This window comes from Sorghum bicolor, chromosome 4, assembly GCF_000003195.3.
Source record: "Sorghum bicolor cultivar BTx623 chromosome 4, Sorghum_bicolor_NCBIv3, whole genome shotgun sequence".
In the NCBI taxonomy this organism is placed as follows: domain Eukaryota; kingdom Viridiplantae; phylum Streptophyta; class Magnoliopsida; order Poales; family Poaceae; genus Sorghum; species Sorghum bicolor.
The window spans coordinates 60,709,210-60,735,294 of NC_012873.2; the positions used below are offsets into that span (position 1 = coordinate 60,709,210).

A 26,085-nucleotide genomic window follows, 5' to 3' on the forward strand; every position below is an offset into this window, starting at 1 on the left:
TTTAAAAATAATTGCTAAATTAATATTTTTAATTTTAATTACTAAAAATTAGAGGGCATATATACTTTAATTAAAACGTATATATGTCTGCACATCTCGTCCGTTTTTCCAAGTACATAAAGATATGGAGTCGTTCATGATTGTTGCCTTGTTGGAGAGAGTTTTCAATCCTACCAAAAAAAATCAAGATTAAGAGTGGATTTTGGAAACTCTTAAAAATGCACAGAGCAACTCCAATAGATTAGCCAAAATTAGATTTCAATAACCATGATTTAGCCGTCTTCTAAAATAAATTCTCCTAAAAGAAACATGGATTTTCCAACAATCATGGTAAATTTCCTGTTTTCATACTCAAAACTTGCCACGTCATCTACTATTCGTTTTGGTTCCACCAATCTCGTTTACTAGATGTTCTAGAGCCCCATTAAATCAGGGTGAGAGAAGCGGAAAAGACCGGATAGCCTGCTAGGTATTTTAGAAACTCGGATAGCATATTTGTTGGAGACTATTTTATATCATAAATTATCTAAAATGAGCTTTAAATAAAAATGTCAGTTGCTTTGAAGTGTGTAGGGCTTCCTGCGATTCTATTATCATATGAAATGAGCACGGAGAAAGGTGTTTCCCTAAGAGCAACTCCAAGAGACTTGTAAAATTAGATCCTAAATTGTGAGATTTAGCCATTATATAAAATAGAAAGGTCATCTAAAATGTAGAGTTTTACAACAACCTAGCTAAATTGGAAAACACATATATAACAAGCAGGACTCGTTAGGGAAATATGGCCAGCAAGAATGGTGGGATACCCAGCAGGGGGAAATGGAAAACAATATAGACAAGCGGTTGAAATGCCATTTTGATCACAATAGCTATAAATAGTTTCATGAATACATTTACCCTCTAAGGAGATCTTTTATGAATGTCAGTTTGGAGTCACACTCTATTACAGATAGGGTTTGGGCCAGAATTTGAGCATAGAGGATATTCAAGCAATACCAACAACAATTATATATAATAAAAATACACACAAAATAGTATTATGTTTGATTCCTTTATTTATAATTTCTATATTGTTTGAAGTTATTTGCCTTATCACTAATAGTATATTGTGCCTCGTGTATGGTATTGGTTGCTATTCACGAAGAATAACATGTGCTATCTATTTGTTTGATGTTAACAAGATGAACATTTATCTCTTGTTACTTCTCTTCTGAGATGTATTTTACTTTAGTTCTATACTCCCTCCGTCCAAAAAAAGTGTCGTTTTAGAATTTCAGATATCTTATTCAACCATTTGTTTTATTCATTTTTTTTGCATAAATATTATATATTTTGTAAGACTTATTTTATCATTAGAGATACTTTACCTATGATTAATTTATTTTACAATTTACATAAAATTTTTGAATAAGACGAACGGTCAAACACGATGTCTGAAAGTCAAAAACGTCACTTTTTTGGGACGGAGGGAGTATGTTTATGTGCAAAACGGCTTGAAACTTTTATATCAAACGTATGGAACAGGGTGAAGTCATATTAGTGAATAGGTCTAGTCTATTCCCGCCTTTCCTATTTTTTCCGAATGTACCTGAATCAAATTACCACCATTCAAGGAGTGAATCTAGCAGAGAACATCATAGGATCAACTTCAATGCTTAATTCTATTGTTCGTTTGGCTGATAAACTATGACAAAAGTGCCATTGGAGGATTTGTTGTAAGAGAAAAACACTATTAAATAGCTGTCAGATTCGACTGATAAACTCAAGCAAATATGCTGGTACAAATACTCCTAGATCTGCCCATGCCACTGTTTTTTAATCTAACTTTTAGTACTTCATAGGCATGGTAAAAAATAGTGATGAGGGAGCTCCATTCGAAAAGTTTGAGCACATGCTTAACATTATAACTCGCATATGGACCAAAGCCTCACACGAGAAAAAAAGGTGGCTAGGATAATTGATAGTTGTGCCTTCTTAATTAGTAAGAGAATCAACCACTTTGGCCTTGTTCAGTCGGGAAAAAAAATAGATTTTAGTTACTGTAGCACTTTCGTTTGTATTTGATAATTATTGATCAATCATAGACTAACTAGATTCAAAAAATTCGTATCATAAATTACAGGTAAACCGTGTAATTAGTTTTTATTTTCGTCTATATTTAATACTCCATGCATATGCCGTAAGATTCGATGTGATGAATCTTTTGAGCCTAGTTAGTCGATGGTTAGATAATAATTGTCAAATACAAATAAAAGTGCTACAGTACCTAAATAAATTCAAAAAAAAATCGCAACTAAACAAGCCTTGAGAAAACAAGTAAATGTCATCTTCTACATTAGAACAACGGGAGCAAGCTCTCTCAACACCCGGAATGTTTATAAACCTTACAAAGTAGTTCTTGTAGTCAACTAAGAAGACTCCATGCAAATATTTTGATGCGGGTTGGATAACCTTGTCCGCCCAAATCTGTCAAAGAATACGAATAATGGACATATGTATATTAGAATTAGAAAGTAGACTGCTAGCTATGCATGTCCTCAGCCATCAAGGATCTGTATGTATTTTTGGAAGAACGTGTACCACTAGAGGGTGGTTTCGAGCACAAAATGTCAGGGTCATCACATGCAACCAAAGAGATTTGCAAAGGAGTTTCCAAGGTTTGTCACCCAAAAACACCGCAAAGTAGGCCAATGAAATAATCAACGTGTTTGTTTGAGTTTATTTGTCCATTTTGTCAGTCATTTAGCAGTATTTTTCTTATAATAAATAAGTGAATAATATTTTCAGCCATGACTGTCATGTTGCACCAAGCCAAAGAGCAAGGTAAGGTCTCGTTTGGTATAACTTTTGCTCTTTCTTCTTCGGCTGTGTTTAGTTCCCGAAGGGAAAAATTTCGCGACAATGTAGCACTTTGGTTTGTTTGTGGTAATTATTGTTTAACCATGGACTAACTAGGCTCAAAAGTTTCGTCTCGTAAATTTCGACCAAACTGTGCAATTAGTTTTTATTTTCGTATTTAATACTTCATGCATGCATCTAAAGATTCGATGTGACGGGAAATCTTGAAATATTTTGGGTTTTGGGGTAGAAATAAACAAGGCCTTCGTGTACACCATATCTCTCAAAATAAAAGAGAAACCATATCTCTCAAAATAAAAGACGATGAAACCACTATTTTTAGTTTTATTGACTTTATCTTCTCTTTACACGGTAACAAGGAGCCAAAAACCGTTGGTGCTGTGGGAAAAAAAAAAGCCTAAGGACCTATCCGGATGATGCAATTTTTAAAAACTATAGTTTACAAAACTATGATTTTAAAGCCAAAGAGACACAAAACCATGTTTTATAAAAAAGAGGTCATGAGTGGAGTTTCTAAAACTCTAAAAAGACTACCGTTTTAATAGTTTTAAAGACTATAAGATTTGTTGCAATCAAACACCTAGTAGCTTAAAATCAAAGTATTCTTGTAAAAATATAGTATCTCCATTATTTCAAAAACAGTTTGCATCCAAACAAAATAAAAAGTGACATGATGTGCCCACTTGACTTCATGTGCGAGGGCGCCGTCTCCTTCCAGCCTATACTCTTGTCTAAAAAGTATGATTAAAAGTATTGTTCACTGATTTATTATGAGAGAAAAACACTGCTGAATAGTTGTCAGATTTAACAGATAAGGCCTTGTTCAGTTCTAATTTCTTTTCCAGGTTACTGTAGCACTTTTATTTTTATTTGACAATTATTGTTCAATTATAGACTAGCTAGATTCAAAAGATTTTTCTCGCAATTTATAGACAAATTGTATAATTATTATTTTATTTTTATTTATATTTAATGCTCTATACATGTACCACAAGATTCGGAGAATCTTAGAAAGTTTTTGTGTTTGAGTCTCTTCATTGTCATCGCTTCGCGGTCTTTTGTCATGACTACAGTTCACTCGCCTAACACAGCAATTAGCTTTACGCCGAGAACAAAAAAGTCATGCGTTTAGCGCTTCGGGCGGCCCCATAACAGGTGTCATGGTCGCCGCACCCTCCGCGGACGTACACAAATCCATCGTCACGACGGGGCACGTGACAAAACTGACAAGTCTGACCAAAACCTCCCTCATCACCTCGGCTTTGCAAGGGAAGAAACGAAACGAGGCCGGGCCTGCTGCCGAAACAGTCGGCTCTCCAAGGCGGCGGCGCGGGCCCCGTGTCTGCCCCCCTGTCCGTCCGCTCGTTTGCCCGTCACGCTGAACATCTGAGCCCCGCTAGAGGCGAAACGGCCCCGCCCCTTCCGCCGCAGCGCCGCTGCGGCCTTGCGGGTTCCGTGCACACCACCAGTGCGACAAACCCCGCGGCCGCTCCGCGTCCGTCCGATCCCCATCGACGAACCGACCACCCCCCTCCACAGCCGCGCGCAGGCCGCACCGCCCCGGTCCCGCACGGCATGCTACGCACACCCTCCCGCACCACCACCAGCAGCAGCAGCACGCACGACACACAATCGTCGCACGCGCCCCCAGGCCCCGGGTTCGCTCGCGCTCGGCTTCCGCTCTACACCCCCCTGACGGTGGTGGCCGGTTAAGCCCGGGCGGTGGTGGATGGACGTGCGCCGTCTCGGAGGCCGCATCGCGGCGGCGCTGAGGGCGCTCGCCGCGGGGGGCTCGCTGATGCCCATCCCGTCGTGGGTCGCCAACGGCCTGGCGATGATCTCGCTCGTGCTCTCCTCCTGCGACCTTCTCCGCCTCTGCAGCGACAGGGACCGCCGTCTCCTGTTCCCGCTCCGCTGCCGCGAGTTCGTCACCGTGTTCTGCCAGCTGGCCTCCATCCTGTACCTCTTCGGCCTTTGCGGCACTGGCATCGCATCTGCGAACTCCGAGACCCACGCCTGCCGCGACCAGGGCGGCTCCCCCGACCAAACGCGCGCCGCCGCCGACGCGCCGGAGGCATTGCATGACGGGGTGGAGGACGGGGACGAGGAGATCGTCGCCGCTGTGGTCTCCGGGGCGCTGCCGTCACACCACCTCGAGTCGCGCCTCGGAGACTGCCACCGCGCGGCCAGGCTGCGGCGGGAGGCGCTGCGGCGGATGACGGGGCGGGGCGTCGAGGGGCTCCCACTCGACGGGATGGACTACCAGGCCATCCTGGGGCAATGCTGCGAGATGCCCGTCGGGTACGTGCAGATACCGGTCGGGGTCGCCGGCCCGCTGCTCCTGGATGGGGAACAGTACCATATTCCCATGGCTACCACCGAGGGATGTCTCGTGGCCAGCGTCAACCGCGGCTGCAGAGCCATCGCTGCGTCCGGAGGCGCCGTCAGCTCGCTGTTCCGGGATGCAATGTCTCGTGCGCCTGTCGTCAAGTTGCCATCGATCAAGAGGGCAGCGGAGCTCAAGGAGTTTGCCGAGGCACTTACCAATTTTGAGACTCTAGCTGCTGTCTTCAATAGGTAGACATCCTTTTCCATTTGTCTACCTGAAGATTTGCACGCTTACTTAAAATGGGATATGGATCTGCTTAACTCATAACTACTTTAGTGCGAGGGGACACTGATAGCAGTAGTTAAAAATACATTCCTTTGGTGCATCTTTTAAGTTTCCCATGTGCTGTTTGACTATTGTCATGATGTTGACGGCTAGAACTACATGGTATTAGTAGTTTAAGGTCAGGTGATTGCCCACAAAAGCATGTGTCCTTTTCTTATTTGGTTGATGATGATAGGAGGGACTCCACAGCTTCTTAGCTTAGCTTATTCCAACTTCAGCATACACTAGCTGAGGCAACAGCAATTACCTCCTATTGTAGTATCAGTGGCATTATCTACTATGTTTCCTTATTTTCTGGGATTCGTTATTGGCCGTTTGCGAATGATGCAGGTTCATACTTTCAGAAATGTCATCGTTGAATTGTCGTTTTGCGTTTATCCAACCACAGGATATTTACAAATGATACCAATTATACATTCTGAAGTGTTGCCTTGAATTGTCCTGTTGTGTTTGTTGAAACCGCAGGGAATGTCAACGGTTTGTCGGTTGCGAAGCCTAATCATGACATGTGGGCTTACCGTCATATGGTTTCCGTACTTCCTAGTAACTGTCGGCATATGTTCTTAGAAGAAGGGCAGTTGATCCTAGCAACTGGTTTCGTTACTTCCTAAGCCTAAATTAATGCCGGTTTCTGCAAGTTACAGAAGCTTTAAACATTTGTTCTATTGCGTTGTTTGGAAACTCTGGTTACTTGCTGTTTCATCTCACTAGAAGCTTTTGATTCTGTTGTTTTCTAGGCTTGATAAGCTTTAGGTTATTTTTGGTTCACACTAGTCCATTATTTAGGGCCTGATTATGTTGTGGTTCTCTGTTGTAAAATATTAAGAAAATATGGAGTCTATTTTCTCAAGATTGTTTTTCAAAATCATGGTCATGTGCATAGCCATCACTACTGGTTGCATGCATAAGCATTCATGGGTAATCTGGCATTTCTGTTAGCATTTAGTAATTAGCTTCTTAGGAATGTTGTGTTCTAGCATTTAAATCACTGCACATTTAATTTAGAGCACATTTTTATTGTTCTTCCTCACTTTGCTTTATGCCTAATACGTTATTTCACTCCTATGAAACTTTTATCAGTCCATTACAATTTCCTCCACTTCTCTATGTTGACCGTTTTCATTCAGTTTTTCATTTTTTTAAACTCTTTCAAAGTACTATATACTGAAACGGTTTAGTGCTGGTTTTCACTTTTCGAGGATAAGATGTGAAAAGGTCACAGGCATTTTTATCATTCAAGCTGTGCATTTGAGACTTAGTGTTACAATATCACAATATCATTTGTGACCGTAGCGATTGACAGACAACCTGTTTGGATAACACGGCTGTTCCTATATGGCATTTGCTGATTTGGTACTTCCTCTAGAAGACTAGTTTTACTATGAAGCCTAGCTGCTGTTATTCCCCTATTAGTAGTATTGCATGTCTCATCATACTAATTTTCATTCCAGACTTCAAATTAGGCGTGTATCATATGCATGCTTGTATGACGGGCACATTTCTTGTTCATTTTTTTCTTTCAGATAGAAACAGGAGACGATTAGTTTCTTATTTAATTGTGCACGTTTGGTTTGCATTTCTGCAATTTTGTCTCAGTGATTGTTTTCTTATTAAAATCAATACAATTCATAGAAAATTATCTGCTTTATCCGTTAGAGGTGACATCCAAATTATTTCTTGTCCACAGGTCCAGCAGATTTGGGAAGCTTCAGGGTATTAATTGTGCATTAGCAGGTAGGAACGTTTACATAAGGTTCACTTGTAGTACTGGAGATGCTATGGGAATGAATATGGTGTCAAAAGGTGTTGAGAATGTCTTGGGCTACCTGCAGACTGATTTCCCCGACATGGATATCATCAGCCTATCTGGTTTGGTTCTTCCCTTCTGTTCTGTTATAGCAAAGAAAAGCTAGTTTTGCACTCTTTCAATAAACGAGCATGTTATTTTATCAGATAACTATTTGAGAAAAAAATTATCAGACAACTAAACACAATGTAAGGTTGAACTCTTTACTTGCTAGTAATTTTACACATGAATTGCGGAAGGAACTGTTTGACTGAAGCATGGAAAATGCATACATTTTATTGGTTCTGTGCCAGTGTTACCCAAGGAAAGTCTGCGTGCCAGCTTGTTTGATAAATTTTCATTTTGCTCTCCATACTCAAAAGCTCAAAGTTTATAATACAGATGCTCTTCTCACAATACATGGTTTGCTACATTGCATCGGACTCCGAGCAAATTTGTTCTGAGGCTGAGCATCTTCAGCTACCATCACCACGTTTTCTTACTCATTATTGCAACTGTAACCTGAGGAAAGTATGTCTCTGTATGAGATTATGCTGAATCTGGAATTTTCATGTTGTTATCTATATTTTTCTTATCACTCTCATGCTCAAGCGTAAAGAGTAACTGCTTTTCTTATAAAAACAGCAGTGAGATAGTTAGTTTATTGGCTGGTTTCCATTTGACATGGAACAAATTCGTTGTAATAATCATGATCTATTATTAGCATTATTGTTTGAAAAAGAAGCAATCATCAGCATTCCCCCCTCCCCAGTTATTGTATGGACGTTGACTTTTTTTTATGCCAGGTAACTATTGTTCAGACAAGAAGCCTGCAGCCGTAAACTGGATAGAAGGTTGTGGGAAATCTGTTGCTTGTGAGGCCACAGTCAAAGGGGGAGTTGTGCAGAGTGTTCTTAAGACCACTGTGCAAAAACTTGTCGAGCTTAACATTGTAAAAAATCTCGTTGGATCAGCTGTAGCCGGAGCTCTTGGAGGTTTCAATGCCCATGCAAGCAATATCGTAACTGCCCTGTTCATTGCTACGGGGCAGGATCCTGCCCAAAATGTTGAAAGCTCACAGTGCCTCACCATGATGGAGGCAGTGAATGATGGATGCGATCTTCACATCTCTGTGACCATGCCTTCCATTGAGGTACTATGATTTTTGTGCTCTGTGTAAGGTTACAGGCTTATACTAGTTAGTACTATGAAGTTTTATTGGAATTATAAAATCAATATCCCCATTATCCTTCCAGATCATTTACTTATTTCTCGTGCTTTTATATCTGTGATTTGATTGAATGCGGTATTTTGTGACAATAATTTGTCTTCGTAATCTGTCCATTCTCAGGTAGGCACTATTGGGGGTGGCACTTGTCTTACTTCACAAGCCGCATGTCTGAACCTGCTTGGTGTCAAGGGTCCGAATCTTGATTCACCTGGGGAAAATGCTAAGCTTCTGGCTACCATCGTCGCTGGCAGTGTGCTCGCTGGCGAGCTGTCTCTCATGGCAGCCCTTGCTTCTGGCCAACTTGTGAAGAGCCACATGAAGTACAACCGATCAAGCAAAGATGTGCAAGGTGCTGCTTCCTGAGTATACACAGCAGCTCGTCGGGTACTCCAAGGCTCCAAGTGACATGTTTAGACAGCAATGGCCCAAGTGAGATCGTCGCGGAACAAATGGGATAAACAGAGCGATTGTACAGAGTGATAAGGGAGCAGGTCGAAACAGCAAGCGCAACCTGTTTGACTGTTAGCGACGTACAGCACCTAGCAGATTATGCAGCTTCTGACTGTAACTTTTGTTTATGTGTATTGAGTCTTCGTGTATTAATTAATGTTTGCCTGTAACCGTTCAAACATCTCTTTGCTTTGTTTAGCAGCAGATCAGATTAAGTCTGTTCCTTTTGTGCAGTATAGTAATTTGCCTATTGTTATGTTTATATCGTGAATGTTTTCCTGAAATAAGATGTCACTGGAGTTCAAGGTTCGGAGTTTAAGGTTCAGAACAGAAGTGACTCCTGTTGCCACTTGCCAGGCGCTTGCTTTCCGCGACAAGCCGAACATGCTTCGGTTACTTCAGCACACGGATTTCAATAGGAAAAATATGGTCTTGTTAATTCTGCTCACAGAATTCAAAAGGAATTCTTATCCGCATTTCGATGCTTCCTGTCTCAGTCAACGAATATACTCCCCACTTCTCAGTGTCTGTGTTCCTTATCAAGCAGCACAATGAACAAGTTGAGCGTTCCTTCTGTCTCTTCTTTTTCCCTTTTTAAAGGAGAAGAACGATAAAAGCGACCAGCAGGAGTGCACGTAACTTCAAAATGCACAGAAAGGCAGAATTACTCAAAGCAGTCGGGCTCAGTCAGATCTATCCACTTAGCAGAATTTTCATGCCGTTCTGGAAACAAGTTGCTCATCCTTCAAAGTTGGGGCGCATGACAGCCCATGCATTTGTGGGTCTCAAACGGACTCTGTTTTTCCCTCTCGCAGGCGCAGCTAAGAGCAGCAAGGGCCCAACAAAAGCTCGGCTCCTACTCCTGTTTCCGAATTCCGCATTCCGGGCTCCAAAGAAACAATCCATATTGCCCCTAGCGCTTGATCACCAGCAATCCGTGCTTGCGACGCGTGATCCCCGGCGTCCCTGACCAGTTTTTCCGCACCACGCACACCGGTGCAGTGCAGGTGCAGTTGATCCGAATGCGACGGCCGAACGGGTTCAGCGCCCAAACAAGCAGCACAGACCTTCATCCGTCCGCGCCGCAGTGCGGCAAACCGGCAAAGGCCCTCTTCTTCCGACATATCCGATGTGACACCTATAAAATTTTCATCTTCAATCTAAACAGACCCTTTATCCAAAAATTTTTAATCCATCCCATCGAATCTTTGGACACATGCATGGAACATTAAATGTAGATAAAAAAATAAACTAATTACACAGTTTGGTTGAAAATCGCGAGACGAATTTTTTAAGCCTAGTTACTCCATGATTAGCCTTAAGTGCTACAGTAACCCAAATGTGCTAATGATAGATTAATTATACTTAATAGATTTGTCTTGCAGTTTCCTGACGAGCTATGTGATTTGTTTTTTTATTAGTTTCTAAAAACCCTTCCCGATATCCTTCCGACATATTCGATGTGGCACACAAAAAATTTTCATCCTCAAAAGATTTCGGATTTCGGTACTGTAGCACTTTCGTTTGTTTGTGACAAATATTATCCAATTATGGACTAACTAGAATCAAAAGATTCATCTCGTGATTTACAGCTAAACTATGTAATTAGCTTTTGTTTTTGTCTATATTTAATGCTTTATGTATGTGCCGTAAGATTCGATGTGACGGAGAATCTTGAAAACTTTTTGATTTTTAAGGTGAACTAAACAAGGCCTAAACAGGGCCAAAGAAAACAGGGCAAAGCGGTGTCACTTCGACGCGACGGGGCGCGAGCGACCGCGGGCGTAGGAGGTAGGAGGGTCTCCCGGCACCGTCACGTGGCCGCGCGGGCCGCCACGGCGCGTCGCTGGCCCACGGCCCATGGCAGCAGCAGCATCATCAAAGATTCGACGCGACGTCTCCCGGGCAGGGGCACGGGCACCAGAACCGGCCGGAAACCAGCGCTGGATGCTGCTGCGATTCGCGGGGGGGCCGACGCCCACGTGTGGCCGCGGCCCCGTTCCGGACGGCCCGCTCCCTTTCCCACGTGGCTGGGCCGGGACCCACGCGTCGATCGCTAGCTGGTGCAACCGACTGCTCGACACGTGTCTCTCTTGGCTTTGCCTTCACAGCGTGGCGCATCATTGCATGTTCTTTTCCTTTCGGCCCATTAATTTCATTATCATCCATCCACGGTGGATTTTCTTTACTACAGGGTTTGGGTATCCTCGGTTAGATTAGCTACACTGTTTATGCGTGTGTATATCTCGATATATAGACACACACACACACGAGATGAATAAAAGCATAAAGTAAACTATTAGTCAAAGTCTTGAACAGGCAATATAATTCTACAATGTGATGCTAAATTAACATTGACATTTCAGGAAAGGAAGCTTATTGACGACAACATATACTCTATGAAACGACTCTGAAACTAAAGCTGCAAATAAATGGACTAGACAAATGCCAATTGCCAAAAGAGCACTATACTAATCGCAACAAGTTGCGAAATAATGCGGCCTCTGATTGCGGCCGGATTGCATGCACCTAGCCCCGATTAGGTCACCGCAGATTAAGACCGCCGGCCCGGCGGCAGACAACGAGGCGCGCGCGCATCATATCATCATCTCCTTTCGATGGAAGTCCCATCGAAAAAGCAACGGACGTCGTCGCCTGCATGCATGCTTACGGCTGGCTGCTGCAGGGTCATTAACAATAATCGTCAAAGTCAGACGCCCCCCGACCCCGGCCGTCGAGAAATTAAAAGAAAAGGTTATCATCGCTAGCTGTCGACGAGCGAGGGCGGCCGGACGGGGCGCCATGGACGGAGAGGCCGGAGCTGATCGATGAGCCCGGACGCGGCCGTCGATCGGTCGATGGAGAGATCGCAACGCGACAAGCGCGGGGGGCGAGCACATGCCCGGCGAAGGGACAGCGCGCCGCTCGGGGTTATCTTAATCCCCAGCTAATTAATCTAATCTAATCTAATCCTGCTTGATCCCCACTTGCATAGTTGCATGCGAGCTAGCTAGCTAGCTACTAGCTAACTTTAATCCGTCTTTAGCCCGCCACTGATTTTTAATTAGCCGGCCGGCCGGCCATCGGATGCTTTGCTTCACTGTGTAATCAATCAGCGCGCGGCCAAAGCTATTGTTAATTAGTACCGGAACTATATAATAATCACTTGCTGGTCCCTTCGATCCGAGGCTCGTCGCAAGGTGTACAGTATGAACGCACGCAATGCGCCGGCCTCTCTCGTCGCTGACATCGAATTGAGATTCGATCAAAAAAATTAAGCTTGCGTTTTGGCGAAATATTTTTATTCGTATGACGTCGTCCTTGTCTCTCGCGACCAAGTAATTAGCCCAAATTGGATCGAGTTGTTTCTTCCTGAAAACGAGATCGAATCCGTCGGTGATGTCATTAGTTAACCCATGCATTTCCAATTGCACATCGGGTACAGATTCTCGGCTGCTTGAGCATGCACGTACGGAAAAGGCGGAATCGGGTGTGTGTCGAGGGGGGAAAAATATGACAGAAGAAAGCTATGAGTTTTGCCTTTCCAAAGATTATTATTCTGCGTCACAAGCTAGCTAGTGATCACTTTTCTGGGCTGGCGCCTAAACAGCAGGAGGTATATCATGACAAGCTTTCTTGATGTCTTCATTATTGATTAGTATTACTCAGTACTGGTACTACGGCTGATAGCTGCTTTAGCGACGGCGAGGCAGACAGTCTGTAAAGAATGGGCTTCCCTGAGATTGAGGTCGTAATTATCTATTGGCATGACCTAACTGGGCATCATCCCAGATTACGAAAAGTAAGCGTGACCAACTTGGAATGCAGATTATGTAAATTAGAACCGCCTGTGTGTGTGTATCCATCTGAACTGGAATAATGATAATATAGTGTGGCCATATATTTCCAGAAACAGCTAGTTTCGTTTAATACTTCAGATTCTATTTTCACGATCCACGACAAATCAGAGTTTTTAAACACATATGTAACGAACTGTGCAATGCAAATTGCAGAGATTTGAGCTATAAGATCATGTCATGTCTTGCATAGATTGTAATCTTGATAAAGCAACAAAGCAATCATTCGTCAGAAGAAAGAAACTCTCAACCTTTTGAAACTGCAGGCAAGCTAGATCGGTGTGTGCAAACCTAAACTAATTATAACAGAGAACATCACCAGTAAATTAGCTGCACGGCTACTGCATCTCTGATACAGCAATTCTTTATAAAGGTACGGTGTCGCCTTTGACACTTGCATGCTATAGCTTTGAGCTGTTCACAGCATGACTGCATCTTTTGCGCGGTAATCCCACACGTACGCCCACTAAAATCGTACCTGTCTCCGCGATTGAAGAGGATTTGGTTATATGATTTCTTGTGACTTTTGAGTAATTTACATTTTATTACAGTGAATGAACGATTAAATATATAGCTTCGCCTGGCAGTTGCGTTGCGCGACATCATGGTAACACATGCACTGCACTATTCTTCGATACATCAGTGTTCCCGAATTTTATTGGTGCGCCGTACACACAATCATCAGTACAGATCGCTTAGCTAGCCAACACTATAGGGCCAGGTAAGTTTATTAGATATAGCTTGCAACTTGTTATATACCCCATCAAATTCCAACGGATGTGTGCTGCAATTAGCTAGCAACAATCGTGTTTTCTTATCGAACTAGAGTTTCTTAATTAAATCTTTGAGAGACAAGTATCCGTATAGCTGAATATCTGATGACCCAATAACCACGTCGCTTTTGAATTGGAAATTTGGAGGCAGATGCCCCATTGAAGATGTATGGAGCTATATCATAATAATACTCCAAACTGAACGACTCTTAGGTCATGCATTTATCCATCCAAACAGTTGACTTACAACTAACTATGAGAGCTGATCATACACGCTAAACTAAAATCCTGTCACCCGCTGTCAGGTCGTCTCTCTCCTTTCCTTGCGTACGTCAAGCACCTCTCTCTACTATAATCGATGCGTACACACCTGTACAGTTGAGTTGTTTTCTACGTGACCTAATGAAACAGGGAATAATAATCAAGCAAAACCATGGAACCTATAAAATTAATGCAAACATACAGCCCCAACTGTACGTACAGTGAGGGGAATTAGGTCGTGGCATGGAAGGCATAATTTGTCGCCACACGCCAACAAGGCGCGTCACATCAGGGGGCTTACAGGTGTAGCCGATGGAATTGGCCCGTCCTCTAGCTCTGCTGATGGAGAGCTAGCACCAATTATATACTCCCCTGGATAACATAATCATAGGTTTCAGCACATAAACAAATGGGTTTTAGTTGAGGAAACCAACACCGTCAGACTCGAGTATCTTAATAATAAAGCTTTTGCAGGAACTGGCAACTGATGCTCAATGCAATATTTTACTGCTAGTGCCAGCAGCCCACTGGGGTGATTGGGTAGTGAAGATCGTTCACACGCTTTTGTCCACCACCAATGCAATCTTTTTTGCTCTCTAGCTACTTCCAAACTTTTGCGGACCCTAGCTCTTGTTTGCTCTAGTGTCCCTGCAGTACACTGCTGTCATCTAATTTGCTGGGCATGCTGCATGCACATGCACGCCAGTATTCAATCCATTAAACAGCTGCACGATTGTACATAGTATATAATACACTATCTCCATAGTTTATTTCTTCTACACTGCAACGCAACAAAGCATGAGGGTCATGCATGCACTGTTTGGAGCTAAGCTAAACGCCTTGACAAATCAACAATCACTGCAAGGAGCTGTGAGATGAGATCGATGCTAGCTGCAAGGATAATATAACTTTTGATCTCCTCTGATCTCATCACCCACCCGAAAGTTGAACAAAGTAAGCACCGAAGGCGACGACGATGACGACGACCTGGATAGCACAAACGAAGGAGCGCACATAAAAGAAATCCAGACGTCGCTGTTGGCGTTTTGACTTGCTGTGCTCCCTGTGGTTTTACATGCAATAACTCTCTCTGCGGGCGCGCAGCAGGCTGCAGCTGCCGCCGCTCGATCAGCTGGCACCGTACCGTCGCGCGCCTCCTGGCAGAGACGACGTACCGACACGGATCGCGCGGGAGCGTACTTGCGGTGATGAGATCAAACGGAGGCAGAAATAAAGGGTTGTTTGGTTCACGGCCACACTGTGCCACGCCACAATGATGGCAGCCGCAGCATGGCATGGCGGTGGCGCAGAAAACGCCCGCCACACTCGCCACGGTCTCGCCACAATCGCCATGCGCTACACGACAACCACAAGCAGCAAAGGACAAGAAAGAAATGCATGTGGCCGCTATAGCTAAAAATAGAACCAAACAGCTACCTCCACTCCGTGGCTCACCGAAGCTTAGACAGGCAAAGTATGGGTGTGAACCAAACAGCCTCAAAAACGGAGGTAGTAACGGCGTACGTGCTCCTGCTGTGCTGTGCACTGTGTGGGGGCACAGAAATAAAATACTGGCGCGCATATGCGTCGGCGTGCATGCATTTAGGGCGTCCCCAACAATTTTTTTTTTGAGACGACGAAGGGCGTCCCAAACATTGGTACTTCCCTAAAAATATATGGTCTGCGAATAAAAATATATGCAACACAAAAGGTCATTAATTTTTTAAATCATATCGATAGAGAAAAATTTATTGTAACAAATTAAAGTTAGAGAGCTTGAAGAGATCTACAACTGTGTAGTTGAGTCTCATTTTATTCAAAACTATTTAAGGGTCTCAAAATTGTAACTTATGCCTTTTTATGTATGATAAAAATTTACTTTTTTTTTGTCATTCTGTATTTTCTGAAAAACTATCTTGAGAAGAGGACTATGTACCAAGAAATCGATTTGTAAAGACAATCCTAAATGAGTCCTCTAAATTAAAAGACGACTAGAAAATAGGTTGTTAGAGAGTACAAATAGTATGCTCTTAGAGAGTACTCTCTCTAAGTTGGCAAAAGAAGTTATTTTGGACAAAGATGTGGTCTAAGAAGCATAACGTTGACCTCTTATTTCTATAAAAATATTTATTTAAAATTGATATATGTATATTTTTATGGATGTATTTTTCATGACAAAGTTACTCATATATATGGTTTTCATATTTCTTAACTCAACAACTTAAAAAATATTTATATTTTATATTTTTTAACTTTTAACTCAAACCTTATCTAAAATGACCTCTAGACGTTTGGACCACCTCAAATAAAGATATGGTCTCAGAGAGTACAAAATATTTGAACCATTTAGACCTCCAGACGTAGGGGAGTGAGGATCAGTGGCTAGCTACTACCACAGCTAGGATCCTCGACCATAAAATGTGCGGCGTCCGTAGCGGTGGCGACGATGATATGATGTGATGCACGCGCGGGTTGCTTGTTACGGCAGAAAACAGGGGCGCATGCACTGCATGGATGATGCGGCGATCGATAACGATAGGGGTTGGGAGAGACATGGCGGCATGGGACGGGAGCGGGGAGGACTGGAGGAGAAGACGACATGCATGCATGCGGCCGGGAGATGCGCGCCAGTGCAATTGATCGGAGAGAGAGGCAGAGTGTCCCAAGTGGAGCTGCAGCTGAGCAGCTCCGTCGACGACGATGATACACATATATATGCCGCCGTTACAGCTAGCTAGTGCTGGCCGGAGGAATGGGAAGGTGCACTGGGATAAGCTAGGGCCGGCGGCCGGCGGCCGGGGAGGAGAGGTACGGTGGTCAGGTTCATTTGACCACTGACCGGACGTCCCCTCAAGCGTTCAATCAGATCGTGGCATGCATAGTGCGGTGCCGCGCGCGGGGTGTGGCCCTGACGATCGATCGAGCTAACGACGACGAGCAGGCGCGACGGGAGATGATGGCCGGAGAGAGAGAGATCACATCTCATACACCTCATCCGATCCCCACAAGACACAGTAGTACACAGCATGCAGCAGCTAGCGTCGTAAGTGAGCTGCAGCTGCAGGCATGGGCATAATTCGAATGATTTGGGATCAAATCGCGGCCGGGGACGGGACCGGGAGGGGAGCTGCGGCGGCTACTCCACGCGCCCGGCGCCACCACCACGTGTCTGACAGCTGTACGGCGGGCGCAGCGGCCCGTGCTCCTCCCTTTGACCGCCGAACCAAACCACTTGACCGCACGTGACGGTGCTCGATCTCGATCGATCTTCGATCCACTCACGGAGTAGTCGTCCCGGTCTCCCGGACATAAACGCGTGCGCGCCCCAGCGCCTAGCTAGCCGCCTGATTAGCGGTCCCCTGTTAATTAATTTGTTCAAATGTTACACTCAGCGATCCAAACTGGATCGGAGGTCAATCTGCTGCAACGTGATTCTCTTAATACGAAATTGAATTAATTTGTAGTAGTACTGCATAGTAGTAGATCACAAATTTTACCTCTTGACTGTAGTAGTACTGCGCGTGCTTCAAGAATCGAAGCGCGGCAGAAGATACGATCAAATCCATTCGGATCAGCACTCCAACGTACTGTACGCCTGATGGTACGAACACAAGCATTAATTAAATCGACGCTTTGACAGAATTCTCAATTCAGAAAAAAAGGAAACAAATGGATCCTTACATATCCTCACTTCTTTCGCGATATACAGTGCCTTGGAACGTTTCAGAATTTCAAATCAGCATCAAATTTCGGTACGTACAGCTTGTATCCCTAATTTCAAATGCAGCAGGAACGTACTATAATTGAATTATATTCACGGATGTCAGTGTCCTCCTCTTTGGTATGGGGAGGAGAAGAAACCAGAAAAGAGTAAAAAAAAAAAAAAAAGGCATTCGAGAAGCGAATGACGCGATGGAGAGAATCACTATCGTGGACTGAGCTTCATGCGTACTACGGTCCTACGGAGTACTGCGTAGTACTTCAGTTCCTTGCTCCGATCCGTCTGTGAGTGCTCACCTTCATTTGTCGCCATCCGATCATTATTCAGCATTGCGGCTGTATATATAATTAAACCCCTGGTCGCTGTGTCGAGATCCAACCAATCAGGGCCTAGTCATTCAATTTTGTTTCGCTCTGTGCGTCACATGATAGTGACTCGTAATAATTTAAAAATTCGTTAGTGTCAGCCTGTCAGGTTGAGCAAGGGTGCCATGGTCAGCCATGTCCACCCAGGAAAGCTTGATCACAAACTGCAAGGCCCCTGCTTTCCTCATTTGCTCAATTCCATTTCGGTTGATGGCAAGAACATTTGAGAACAAGCAGATGCAGCCGAGACAGATTGGCTCTCCTATGCAAGGAAAATATCAATCAATATCAGTGGGCGACAAGGTCCAATACCGCACAACAGAGTGACAGTTTTCTATTTCTTTTTACTATCTAATAAAAATACGGCAAAGCTTTTGCCACATTTCTAAAAAAAAAATCGGTTGATGGGCCCTGCATGAGGAACTGTGTTAGGATGGACGCCTTCCAGCCAACTTCAATTTCTTCTCAAGCAGACACATTTATGTCCATCCACAGTATGACACTTCTGTTTCGTATAAGATCGAGCTGGATGTTGTCTTTATAAAATAATTCAACCACCTAGGAGGGCTTGTTTAGATGAAAATCTCCCAAGCAATGCGTGCCCAGACAAGCTTCAAACATCCAGAATGTCGCTTTTGAGAACACTGTTAGCGTTTATAGGTTAAGAAACTCAAACAGTTTTGCAATTGAGTTAGTCATTCTTGTCTTTTTTTAAAAAAAAGCTTAAAAGTTACTCTCCAACGGTATGGCAATTGACTTTGGCAAATTTGACAACTTGGCAAATAGAGGGTCAAACTGTGCATATATGCAAAAGTATGTGAGGCTTGACATTAGTGTTTTTGCGCAATGGAGAGATACCTCCCGCGCGCGTATCCTTCTCCTGCACGCCTACTCCTTCTCCCACGCGCCACCATCGTAGTTCTGCACGATTGCTCTGTGATGTCGCCATCTTCATTGCTCCATGGTGTTGCCATCTTCCGTCGGAGTTCACGTTGCCGGTTTGGAGTCTCCAGTGACCTAGAATTCTGGAATCCATCGGTGTTGTGCCTGCTAGCTAGTCTAGACGTGCCTCCCTAGGAGGACTTGCTGGCCGGCGGGGCCGCGCCTGCTGCTGCATGCCTCCGCCCGCCTGCCGTCTGCCGGTCTGCCCCAGCCCGGGCGTCTGCGTCCCGCTCCGTTTGCGTGCGGCAATGCGCGGGCGCGGTGGTACGGTCCACCACGCACACACCCAGTACCGGAGTCGTACACTGGTACCAGACGTTTCCCGCTCGTCAGTCCGGCGCCGGGCGCCCCCAGTCCGGCGCTCGATCCCGGTCCCGGCGCCTGCCCTTCCGGCCGGCCGTCTGATCGACCCATACTCGGCCCCGCACGTCGGCTGCTGCTCGCGATCGCCTAGTTGCCTGCCCTGCATTTCCTTCCGTTCAACTAATCCCGACAAACTAGTCCACGGCGTGTTGCTTGGAGCGCGGGCCTCGGCGCTGGGTTTTCCTTGCTCCTGGCCCGCCACCGCCTGCCTGGCCTACACGCTGGTATCCGGCCGGCCCGGCGGCGGCCTGGAGTTTCCTTGGCTTGCCCCCCGCGGCCGCCGAGTAAAAACGGGGGAGTTGGTGGGTGGGTGGGAAGGGATTGGATCATTGGACCCGGCCGGACCGCACGGAGGCGGTACTAGTACTACTAGAGACTAGATAGAGAGAGAGAGAGACAGGGGCAGAGAGGGAAAGGCAGGTTTGAGGGACCTTATCAGCAGCGCCACCCCGGCCGGCCCCCATCCCTCGCCGTCCCCCTCCACCTTCTCGCCCTCGCCCTGCCTTTAATTCGGGGCCGCCGCGCACGCCGCACGCTCGCTCTCCCGTCTCGCTCCTCCCTCCCTCCCTCCGCGCGCGGCGCCGGCCGGTACGGTGGTTCTGATCCTCCCCGTGCCTGCCTTATAGCACCACCACGCACCCGCCGCCACGCGCGTCTCTAGACCCTTCTTCTCTTCTCGATCCCTCCTTCCATCTAGCTCGTCCTGCGCCTATAAACGCACAGCCTCTCCTTGCCTGTCTTCTCTCCCTTTGCGGCAGGCTGTGTGTCTTTCAGTTCAGCCTGCTGCTGTCTTTCACGAGGTGGAGGGCGTGTTCTTCGTCGGTGCTTCTCGTCGTATTAGGAGCGAGGCCGGTGTTGCTAAAGGTAGAAGAACGAAGCTTGTGCAGCACACAGCGTCGTCGTCGAGGAGAAGCTAGCTCGCTTCTGCCGGAGGTAAAGAACAGGCTATAGCTAGATTAAGTCTTTACCTGTTAGTAGTGCATCTGCAATTCCATCATCATCACTAGCTAGAGTCCTGTCTCAAGACGAAGTCAAAAGGTTCAGAATAGCGGAAAGGAAAAGATCTCTCGTCTCGTGTTAATTAAGGTGCCGCCGCTTGTATCGTTGTTTCTCGGTTTCGCGCTTTCTGATGCACTGTGCCATGCAAATTAAGATGCTTTATATTAAGTAATAAGGGGCGAATGCTTTGCTGCCGTGTCCAGGTCCAGGCTGCAGGTCGTCTAGCCGTGGTGCAGCGGTGCTGGTGGCGGCGACTGGAGCTGGCGAGGTAAGGGAAGCTCTGCTGCACGCGACGAGCGCGCCCGATCCACCAGACCGTGAAGCTGGCGGCCGGCAAGTGGTGGGAGCGGCCAGATGACACGGCCATGCCGGGAATGGACCCGGGCGGGGGCGGCAGCTCGCGCTACTTCCACCAGCTGCTGCGGCCGCAGCAGCAGCAGCAGCCGTCGCCGCTGTCGCCCAATTCCCACGTCAAGATGGAGCACCACCACAAGATGTCTCCGGACAAGAGCCCCGTCGGTGGCGAGGCCGAGGCGGGCGGGAGCGGCGGCGGCGGCGACCAGCCGTCCTCGTCGGCTTTGGTCCCAGTCGAGGGTGGCAGCGGCGGGGGAGGAGGCAGCGGGTCGGGCACGCCCACGCGGCGGCCGCGGGGCCGCCCGCCGGGGTCCAAGAACAAGCCTAAGCCGCCCATCATCGTGACGCGCGACAGCCCCAACGCGCTGCACTCGCACGTCCTCGAGGTCGCCGCGGGAGCCGACGTCGTGGACTGCGTCGCGGAGTACGCGCGCCGCCGGGGTCGAGGCGTGTGCGTGCTCAGCGGCGGGGGCGCCGTCGTCAACGTGGCGCTCAGGCAGCCCGGCGCGTCGCCCCCCGGGAGCATGGTGGCCACGCTGAGGGGACGGTTCGAGATCCTCTCCCTCACCGGCACCGTGCTGCCGCCGCCCGCTCCCCCCGGCGCGAGTGGCCTCACGGTGTTCCTCTCCGGCGGGCAGGGCCAGGTCATCGGCGGGAGCGTGGTGGGCCCACTGGTCGCCGCGGGGCCCGTTGTCCTGATGGCTGCGTCGTTCGCCAACGCCGTGTACGAGCGGCTCCCGCTGGAGGGGGAGGAAGAGGAGACAGCCGCGGCTGCCGCCGGAGCCGAACCACAAGATCAAGTGGCGCAGTCGGCTGGACCCCCAGGTCAGCAGCCGACGGCGTCTCAGTCCTCTGGTGTGACCGGAGGAGGCGACGCCGGCGGCGGCGGCATGTCGCTCTACAACCTCGCTGGGAATGTAGGGGCCTACCAGCTACCGGGAGACAACTTCGGAGGCTGGAGTGGAGGCGGTGGCGGCGGAGTCCGGCCACCGTTTTGATCCATGCCTTGACACACCCGATTCGCATCCACATCGATCATCACGAAGATTGAAATGGTGCCGACAAGAAACTCTTGCCATCTGAAACCGGGAGTTGAAGCTAGGCTTAATGGAGCTGAGCCTGAGACATGTATATTCATGCTGGATTATTGTTCAAAGGAGAGACCTTTCATCTGGGTGCTATAGTATAATGCATGCGTTTACGCATGAGGATGCATTGCAAATCATGAGGTGTTTTAAGAAGGTAGTGACGATGATTTATCAGGGATAAGAGGAAGCTAGAGATTGGGTGCATGCAAGAGCTAGCTCAATAAACTAAAGGTCAGTGAGATCCGATGTTTTGTGTTTCCAGCTTTTCTTTTCTTTTTTTCATTTTCATTTGTATTTGTGTTATTATATTCTGATTGTATCTCTTGCTGTAGAATGATGTTTCTGTTATAAACCATTTGCTTATCTCCCTCTACAATCGCTGTACCCCATACATTACTACAACAACTCCTTCACGGTCGCTTTCAGCACATATATGTTTTCATTTTTCTCATACAATAATTGTGAGTCAAATATTGAAAGGTTCAACCTCTAGTCATTGTTTCATGTTTCAACCTAGCGTTACTTAGGTCAAATATGTTAGCTTATTCCAATATCTGAAATATAGGCAAGTAGGTCTAGACTACTGTGGCTTGTCAAAAAAGTCATAGTTAAAAATATTGTTCACTAATTTGTTGTGAGAGAAAAATATAGCTGATAAACTCGAGCCAACAGGATTGTGTTTTTATTTCTCAAGATTCAATAAAAGATGCCTGCTTGCCTGCCTTCTTTTGATTCTTTCCTTCCTTTCCATCTAGCTCTTCCTTCCTTCCTCGGTTCGTCCAAACACAGTTTCTTTACCTTTAAGGGCACATGCTCTTGCATTGTTGACCACAAAATTTGTTCTGAGATTCGTGTCCAAAATAGATAATAGAAATTTTTCATTCTTCCGTTAGACACGAATTGTATGAGGAAGAGTACTCGTACAGGGTAGTATGAGTACACTGGTTTTTGTACTTGGTTGGCAGGACCGCAGGATGCGAGGTCCTGAGAGAGACCAAAAAGCCTTGTCTCTGTCCCTCTGTGTCTATTTGTTTCACCTGCTGTGCATTTTAATGGCCTCTGGAGTCATGTGTCTGAGATACACGTAGGAGTAGAGCCAATATTATAGGCATGTGGGTAGAGGTGCAAATAAGTGGCAGTGACTCAGTGATGCCGCATTGCCGCTGGCTGCAGCACTCTACTGTATCACAAAACCTGCAGTGGGGGTGGGGGGGACACTGGTCACTGATGACCATGCATAAGACGCCAAGACTAAAGTTGACGCTGCAGGAAGCAGAAGTAGCAAACAAATGATCCTGCATCTGCATCTTTGCACCCTCCAAGTACAAATGCACAATTCTGGAAAGGGAAAGGGGGGTCCGTCTCCTGCTGCTCCGGCCCTTAAATGGAAAAGGGGAGGAAGCTTTCGCTTTTGCATAATTTGTGGAGCGCGCGCGAAGAAAGCCTCCATCCAGCTTTGGAACTTGCTCATGGCTTTGGAAACTTTTGTCGTTGGAGAGAGATGCCAACAATGCGCCTGGTCAAGGTTCTCTCTCTCCACATGCATGTCCACTTGTCGACCCTGCTGCACTTCATGAGGTGGTACTGCTCATTTGCTCTTGCTCCAAGATGCACATTTTCTAGCTTTTTTTCTCGATCATATATATATATATAAGTACTACTTCTATACATATATATGACGAACAGTATTTTAATTGAATTGGTGTATGCTGGTTCATTTCGAGCTTAATTTGCCAACAATATGGTCCTTCATGAAGTTATGTTGCCCTTTCTTGTGATTAGTATATCAGTTGAAATTTAACCCAATATATAAAACTCGTTGGCTATAATAATGTATTTGCTGCAATTGTTTGCATGCAATATAATGATCAGTTTTTTTCAGTAGTATCGTTATTATTAGATGCTTCAATCTCTGTCAAAATCATCCAAACAACATAAAGTGATGATATTTAAATTGAACTGAAGGTTTACCTGACTTGGAAAATCCATGATAAAATGCTTGCGCCGCAGAAAATATTAACATGGCCTTGTCGTTGTTGACAGCCGTCGTCATGCGAATCTAGTTTGACGCTATACCTAACTACATCAATTGATAATTTGCTTATGTCAATTTCTTCTGTAACAAGAGTATAATTTAGCATAAAATATAAAGTGAAACATTAGTATATATAAGAAGTTGTTTATCTACTAAATTGTGAACTCCCATTGCTCCCACAGCTGTGTCAACTTGATCTCTCGATTTTTTTCTGTCTCACATTATGCCTCGAGGCTCAGACTGGTAAAGTCGTAATCACATTTTTCATTTTGCTTCTCCTTCTATAAATTTACCTAATTTGAAAATACGCGTGCTACATGGGTATATATACTACATTGTGTGCTACAAAACAATAAGAATTTTCTCTGACCTATTTGCACTATGTTTTAGCAAGGCCGGGGGTTAAGTGTGGCCGGAGAGATTTTTTTTAAAACAAAAATATATGCTTCTGCATTCATTTAATGTGTATATTAAACTCTATAAGTTGACACATGCATGCGCATAGAGGACCTTTCTTTATCTATGTTCTTTATATATATGTGCATGCTTCTAATTTGTATGCTAGTATATCGTTGTTGCCAGTTGATATATATATAATAATCCTTCGGTGCTATGCTTTAGAAATGGAATGGGAACCCATTGTGACCAGATTGTTTCATCCTATGGCTTGAAAACGGAAATGAGAGTCTCTTAAATTCACTCGTGATTTTCAGAGGTCGGACTATTTATGGAGACACTCCTCCTAAATCAATTAACAAAAGGTGTGCCTCTAAGAGGTTCGTCTCTGAAAATAGGGGCCATCTATAGGCCCAATGCCAATTTAGATAGAGTATATAAAACAATTGAGAAGACAATAGCCTACTTGATGATGGCTAGATAAGGTGAAGGTAGCAAGAAAATACCTTCGAGGGACAAAGTGAATGTGATGGGCAAGTGATGAGTTGACGACTATGATACCCTAGCTAAGGTGAAGAAACAAGTACTTGCATTGATCCACGACATCTAAGGATGGCAATGGGTAGATTATCCGCGTGCCCATGAGTAAAAACCCGATAGGGCGAGGGTATGGGGTGCAACTTTATACCCGCGGGTGTGGGTACGGGTTTGTAGTTGAAAAACTTATGGACATAGAAAACTTGTACCTATGCCCGCTTCACCCACAAACCCGCTCTAATCTCGTGATATGTAGGTCTCTTCTTATACTATATATAAAGAAAGCAACTTAGCTTTATGATTTCCTCCCTCGTATCTATTTGTATATATAAAAGAACCATTTTTATGTTGGTATAGTGCTAGGTAGTTTTGATTTTTATACTTAAACTCCTTTCTATAATCTATGCATGTATTATTATTATGAAGGTTCACAAGTGCACCCGTGGGTATTTTGTGCCTATGGGTACGGCCGTGGGTGTAGACTTCTACCCGTGGTGGGTTGCGGGTGCGGGTTTGGGATTCAACCTGTGAGTGCGGGTCTATATGTCTCCTGCCTATGGGTAATGTGCTCGTTGCCATCTAGTCGTCATCGGACCTCTTGGGGCCCCGTCAGACCATTGTGCACGGGTCTAATGCCTTGCGCTACTGCCACGTATCACTAGCCGTTTAAAATCGGCAGTTGGTGCCCAATGGCTAAGCGCGCTTATGGTCTGAGGCCCTAGAGTCTGATGATCGTTGCATCATCAACTCCCTCAGTTTGACCCCATGTAAAGAGGTCCAAAAAGTCGAAATTCTCGTCGGACTAGGCTGGTGTCCTGCGTCAGACCAAACCTTAGGGTCCAACGATGCCTGCTGAGCCAAACCCTCATCTGACATGTGGGGCCAGTGTGAACGAATAGTGCAACTGTTTGGTTCAACACTGCCATGATCGAGGCCTTTGGACCAATCCTTAGGATCCGACAACGAGACTTAGAGCGCCCCACGCTAGGGTTAGTCATCGGACTAACCATCACGTCGTTCTGATGCCCATGTTAGGGTGTGACGACCTTGATGGCCGTCCTTAGCATAATTTCTTCTACCCTTTCACAAATGTTCCAACTCAAAAAGTGTTCCAAACACTTGTGCACGAGAGTTAGTATTTTTATGATTATTTTTTAAAGGGTTTTTCATGTCTTTACTAGGTCAAATGCACATGCAAGGAGTCAATCCACCTAGTGGCACGTCGACAACCATTTTGAACTTCGAGTTCTCCTCTTAATAGTACGACTATCTATTACGTGTTGATCGGTAAAACAAAATGTCTTAGCTTATACCGTTGCCTTGAGTCCTTGCATTTTGTTTTCTCTTTCTTATTTTCGAAGAATTGAGCACTTGATCACCATTTGGCACCATCA

The 26,085-nt window shown here is 45.6% G+C and overlaps 2 protein-coding genes across 4 annotated transcripts; both read left to right on the forward strand.

Annotated features, from left to right (window-relative positions):
- LOC8071789 (3-hydroxy-3-methylglutaryl-coenzyme A reductase 1) lies at positions 4,377 to 9,305 on the forward strand. Its single transcript, XM_002452608.2, has 4 exons — positions 4,377 to 5,436; positions 7,221 to 7,402; positions 8,126 to 8,472; positions 8,671 to 9,305. The coding sequence occupies exons 1-4, from the start codon at positions 4,589 to 4,591 to the stop codon at positions 8,911 to 8,913; spliced, it is 1,620 nt and encodes a 539-aa protein (XP_002452653.1). The 5' UTR covers positions 4,377 to 4,588; the 3' UTR covers positions 8,914 to 9,305.
- Positions 19,650 to 22,459, forward strand: LOC8073832 (AT-hook motif nuclear-localized protein 25). 3 transcript variants are annotated; one of them, XR_002451741.1, is made up of 3 exons: positions 19,653 to 20,215; positions 20,485 to 21,954; positions 22,056 to 22,459. XR_002451741.1 is itself a non-coding variant. In XM_021458172.1 (2 exons), the coding sequence occupies exon 2, from the start codon at positions 20,647 to 20,649 to the stop codon at positions 21,631 to 21,633; it is 987 nt and encodes a 328-aa protein (XP_021313847.1). In that variant the 5' UTR covers positions 19,650 to 20,368; positions 20,485 to 20,646; the 3' UTR covers positions 21,634 to 22,151. The 3 variants fall into 3 exon arrangements, 2 of the variants coding, with proteins under 2 accessions (XP_021313847.1, XP_021313846.1); XM_021458172.1 differs by having other exon boundaries at positions 19,650 to 20,368; positions 20,485 to 22,151; XM_021458171.1 differs by having other exon boundaries at positions 20,485 to 22,151.